The sequence below is a fragment of the Aegilops tauschii genome, chromosome 7 (assembly GCF_002575655.3).
Source record: "Aegilops tauschii subsp. strangulata cultivar AL8/78 chromosome 7, Aet v6.0, whole genome shotgun sequence".
Lineage (NCBI taxonomy): Eukaryota > Viridiplantae > Streptophyta > Magnoliopsida > Poales > Poaceae > Aegilops > Aegilops tauschii.
This window is the reverse complement of record NC_053041.3, coordinates 23,433,951-23,439,567: the sequence shown is the minus strand read 5'-3', so window position 1 is coordinate 23,439,567 and position 5,617 is coordinate 23,433,951. Positions and strand designations below refer to the sequence as shown.

Below are 5,617 nucleotides of genomic sequence, written 5' to 3'. Positions count from 1 at the left end.
ATGGTGCTCCACACTGCCACGCGCGCATTTCCCCCGCCTCCTCGCCGCTTTCACTGCTTTCTCGCCGCTTCCTCTGCTTCCTCGTTGCTTCAGCGCCGCGCCACCATGCCGCCTCGCCGGTCATCTTCGGGCTACCGCGGCGTCCGCGAGCGCCCCTCGGGCGCGTACTACGCTGAGATCCGGTCCGGCGACGTCTGCCTCGGCCTCGGCACGTTCGAGACCCCGCACGAGGCCGCCCGCGCGTACGACAAGGCGGCGTGGCGCCTAGAGAGGCCTCAGTCGCAGATGAACTTCCGCGACGTCCACACGCGCGAGCAGGCGCAGGTCGTCGCCCCTCCTCCTCGTCTTATCACGGACCTGGACCGTGCGGAGCACCGTCGGCGGCAGCGCCGCCTCCTCATCGCCGAGGAGGACGAGCGAGCCGAGTAAATAGCAAAAAACTACCAGTTTACAGGCTAGGGTTCCAAAAAACTACCAACTTTTAATTTTTCTCAAAAACCTACCAGTCGCGTGGTTCGCTGTTTCAAAAAACCCAAAACGCCCGTGACTAGTGATTTAACCGTTTTTCTGACCGTCTGGACCCACATGTCAGGCCACCTGGCCACGCGCGCTCACGGCGCGGCCGTTGACGGCCGTTAGCCCATGTGGTCCGGTCGGAACCAAAGCCGTCGGTCGGTCGCACTCGCCCTCCCTCTCACCCTCACTCTTCCCCCCCCCCCCCCCCCCCCGCACTGAAGATGGCGGCGCCGCAGCGAAATGGCGTCGGCGGCGAGCTTTTGAGGCAAGGCGTCACCGGCGAGGAGGGCGGTGGACATTCAGCGGTTCAGGCATGGCTAGGCAGCTCTAGCTTCCCAGCGCAGCGGTCGCCGCGGCCATCACTGCCCGTGGCTCAGGTGGATCGAGAGAGCTCAGATCCGGAAGTCCGCGCTGCTAGGGCAGTGGCCAAGTCCATCCACGCGGATCCAGATGGCGGCCACAGGTGGGCGTTCGCGTTTGGTGGAGTGAGGTAAGAAATTTCAGTAACAGTTACAGTTTTAGTTGAGATTTTAAAATTAGGGTTAGAAGATGATAGTTTTAGGTTTAGTTAGGTTTAGAAGATAGTGCAGTATTGGGAATGAGCAGTGTAATTGTTTGTTGGCATGCTTATGCATTTTAGTAATGTTCAGTACATTTCATCATTGTTTTAAGCTTCAGTTAATTGAAAAATAAATGTTTGTCAATTAAATCCCCTACAGCTTAGATGAAGACATTTGGGAAATGAGGCTGCATTTCCAAGGAACAGATAATATGGAGAGAAAGTATCCAGTTTCTTCAGATATTAGTTATCTGACCATATTAGCATTGGCTGAGTTGGAGGGGTATGGAATGGAGGCTTTTCTAACTTATGTAAAGGAAGAGGGAAAGGGCTTGGAGGGGGTGGAGGTCCTGGATAGTGAGGAGGCATTAGAGCAAATGCTTGACTTATTTGTTGATAAGAAGATCCTGAACATCACTGTCAGAAAGCCTACTGATCCAAGCCCAGCAGATGTTAATATGGATCACAGCTTGCTTGAGGAACAGATTCCCATTAGTAATGTTGGTGAGGAAGTTGTTTATAGTGTTTCCCAACAAGGTGTCCTGTATCCACTCCAGAATGCAACTTTGGCACCAGAAATCCCTGAGGAGCCCTATCTTAACACACAACATAGTTGTAATTTGAACAAGTGGAAAAATGTTGTGGAAGAAGAAGAAGATGTAGAAGTAGAACATGAGGAAGATGAAGATGAAGATGAAGATGAGATGGACAAATCTTCTTCAGATTTTGAGTTTTTTAGGGGTGATTACAAAGGGCAGACAATATCATACAAGGCTTGGTGTAGGGGTGAAGATGAGGCTGGCACAGGGACAAGTCATAAGCCTAGGGAAGAGGAAGATACTGCAGAGCACTATTGTGGAGCAAACTCAGAACCATCAGAGTTTAGGGAGGAAGACCAAATCCTTTCTGAACATGAAGAACCCTCAGTTGTACCAAAGAAAGGAGCAAAGAAGCTTAAGCCTGTCAGAAAACCAGGCCCAACTATCAACTCACACAGTGAGCCTGAAAACATCAAGTTTGAAGATTTTGTGCCTGAACCTGATGAATACTGCTTTCCAGGTGATTTTGGCCTTAGTGTTGAAGAAGAAGTTCCAAGGTTGCCTTCTGGTAGGAAGAGAAGGTTGAAGAAGAGGAAGGAGAGGAGGTGGTATGATCCATCAGTCCCTGATGCACATGAGCAGTTTGCATTGCATTTGTGCTTCCTAAATGTTGTGGAGTTCAGAGAAGCACTAAGAAATTTCCATGTCAGGACACTTAGGAATTTTGAGTATCACAGAAATGAACCAACTAGGGTTATTGCTTGGTGCTCTGATAGAAAGCAAGGTTGTCAGTTTTACATAGTGGCCTCTAGAATAGCTAATGAGTCAACTTTCAGCATCAAGAAGATGAATTTGGATCACACTTGTGGAGCAAGTGAAGAAAGCACCAAGGTTACAGTCAATTGGGTTGCCAAGGTTTGTGAGGATACCATTAGATCAAACCCTGGAGCTGGTGTTGAGACAATTCTGTCATACACAAAGAAAACATTTGGTGTTCATGTGCCTAAAAGCTTGGCATATAGGGCAAGGAAGCAAGCACTTGAATTTGTGCAAGGAGATCACAAACTCCAATATCACAGACTAAGGGACTATCTCCAGTGTGTGCTAGATACTAATCCAGGCAGTAGATGCATAGTGACAACAAAAGAGGACCTAGAAAATCCAGCTCCTACCCCCAGGTTTCACTACATGTTCTACTGCCTTTTTGCATGCAAAGAGGGCTTTCTAAATGGATGCAGGCCATTCATAGGTACATGATCCTTACACATATATCTAAGATGGTTGCATTCATGTTATTTACAACTAATGTGATCATATTTTCAGGTTTAGATGGTTGCTTCATCAAGCTCAGCACTGGACAACAAATATTGGCAGCTACTGGCAGGGATGGGAACAACAACATCTTCCCCATTGCATTTGGTGTTGTTGACAAGGAAGAGACAGACAGCTGGACATGGTTTCTCACACAGCTTAGAACTGTTATTGGGAGTGGGAACAAGTTTGGCAAGTACACAATTATGTCTGACAGACAAAAGGTATGTGCTCCACTTCTCTTGACCACCACACTTTAAACTTACCATCATACTTAGCCATCAGTCTAAGCCATCATAATTAACAGGGATTGTTGAATGCAATCAATGATGTATTCCCTGACTCCCCACAAAGGTTTTGTCTTAGACATATATATGCCAACTTCCAATCTGCTGGTTTTAGAGGGGAGGAACTCAAGAAACACTTAGATCAAGCTGCCTATTCCTTCACTAAGAATGGTCATGAAAAAGGGATGGAAAATTTGAAGAAAGAAAGTTTTGAAGCTTGGCAGTGGTTGTCACAGTACCAGACCATACATGGGCTAGATATAAAATGGATACTGTTTGCAAAACTGACCTGGTTGTTAACAACCTTAGTGAAGTTTTCAACAGGATGATATTGGATGTTAGGAACAAGCCAATCAGGACTATGTTGGAGGGCATAAGAACAAAGTTGATGATCAAGTTTCAGAAAACCAGAGAGAAAACAGAGTCATGCAGATGGGAGATCACACCAACATACTCAGAAATTTTAGAAGAAGCCAAGAAGTGGGCTAAGTATTGTGATGCATACATGGCAGGTCCAGGGATCTGGCAAGTGACTAGTAGCTCTGAGAACACATATTGTGTTAACTTGAACAACCATACCTGTGACTGTAGGAGGTGGGACATGACAGTTGTGCCTTGTAGTCATTCCATTGCTACAATGCAGAAAGTGAAGCTACATCCTGAAGACTTTGTCAATGCTTTCTTCAAAAAGCCCATGTACTGTGAAACATACAAGCATATAATTTTCCCAGTTCCAGGTCCTGACCACTGGCCTCATACACCTGGAGATGACATATCTCCACCAGTGTTCAAAGAAAAGAAGGGCAAAAAGCAAACTGCCAGAAGGAAAGGTGTATTTGAGGTGCCAGCAAAAAAGGACACCTCAAGAATTAGTACTGTCACATGTAGCAATTGCAAGAAGCATGGGTCATAGGTTCAACAATTGTGGTGACCCTTTGAAGCCTAAGTTTCAGATGAGGATGAACAGGCACTAGGTCATTTGAGGCCATGTTTCATTTCAGATTATAGTCTCATTTCATTGTTAAATTTCTTACAATGTTTCTTAATTGTGTAGGAAAATAGAGCAAATTACTCTCAAACTGGTTCTTCTGTGGCTACAAATGCTCAGAGGCCTCCAAGAGCACCTGCTGCTACTGCACCTGAACCAAGACCAGCTACAGCAAGAGCTACAACTTCTGCACCTTCACCAGCTCCAGTTGCTACTTCTAGGGGAAAAAAGGGCTGCTTCAACTATTACAGCAGCAATTGCACAAGGAGCACCAGCTAAGAGGAGCAGGCCTAAAACTTCTTCTGCTGCTAACCCTTCTTCTCCTGCTAAGAACACCAGATCATCTACAGCTTCTCCTGCTAAGAACACCAGATCTTCAAGTGCCCAGAGAAGAACTTTCATTGCACCAAGGCAATCAAATTCAACTGTTGTCCAGAAGGGATCAAAGAGGATCAGGAAGCCAAGTGGGAGGCTGAAAGACTATTTTTATGCAAGTGGTAACTAGCTCTTGGATTTGGGTAACTTGAGTTCATTTGGTATGGTTCTGTTTGTGTCAGTGAACAAATATGGATGGATTTGGGTCTACTATGGTCTGTAATGACTATACTTTATTTTGTTTCAGAGATATTCAGTCAGTTGACCTACCATGGTTTGTAATAACTACTATGCAGTGTGTTCATTCAGACAGTCATTCCTGTGTTGATTCAGTCAGTACATTTCAGTCAGTGTATCTTCTGTCAGTTAATTCAGTCAGTACATTTCATATCCACTACATAATTTCATTGAGAGTAGCATAAATACATAGATACCTTGGTTCAGAGTAGCATCAAACACCAGTTATTACATAGAATAGAGTAGATCTTACATAGTACACCAGATCTTACATAGAACACCAACATAGAAAGATAGATAGATAGGTATATAGATGGATGAGATGAGCTTGACATATCAGTCATAGCGCTCGAAGAAACGGACCCACTTGGCCCTAGTTGCTGGATGAGGAGCCATGACTGCCCTCATCCTTGCCCACCTAATGATCTCCATGAATGACCTTCCCCTGCCACCAGTGAAAACCAGCTCTAGTTCTTCATCATTGCACTTCTCCAGTACCTTGTCGAAGAGTCGGCGGTTGAACTCCTCTTGCTGCTCATCCTGGGCCGCCTCTAGTGCCCTCTGCCTGCGCCTCCTCCTCCTCCTCTGTGCGGTTGCTGCTGTCCTAACCTCCACAGCCTCCCCCTCTTCCTCTGTGACATCTCCCATGTCAGGATCCATCTGTAGGGTTTCTTTTGGGTGGCGGCTGGTGGAGTCACTGGGAAAGGGTGGGGGTGGGGAGGGGTTTATATTGACAGATGGATGGGGTTGGGTTTAGTAGGCCTAGGGTTGCATTTGGTCAGAGACTAGTGGGCCACTAAGCCCA

The 5,617-nt window shown here is 46.3% G+C and overlaps 1 protein-coding gene across 1 annotated transcript; it reads left to right on the top strand.

Moving 5' to 3' along the window:
• The first annotated feature begins 423 nt into the window (after positions 1 to 423).
• On the top strand, positions 424 to 4,918 carry LOC120970005 (uncharacterized). Its single transcript, XM_073503109.1, has 5 exons — positions 424 to 1,006; positions 1,236 to 2,863; positions 2,938 to 3,149; positions 3,233 to 4,186; positions 4,267 to 4,918. The coding sequence occupies exons 1-4, from the start codon at positions 738 to 740 to the stop codon at positions 3,539 to 3,541; spliced, it is 2,418 nt and encodes an 805-aa protein (XP_073359210.1). The 5' UTR covers positions 424 to 737; the 3' UTR covers positions 3,542 to 4,186; positions 4,267 to 4,918.
• The last annotated feature ends 699 nt before the right edge of the window (positions 4,919 to 5,617 follow it).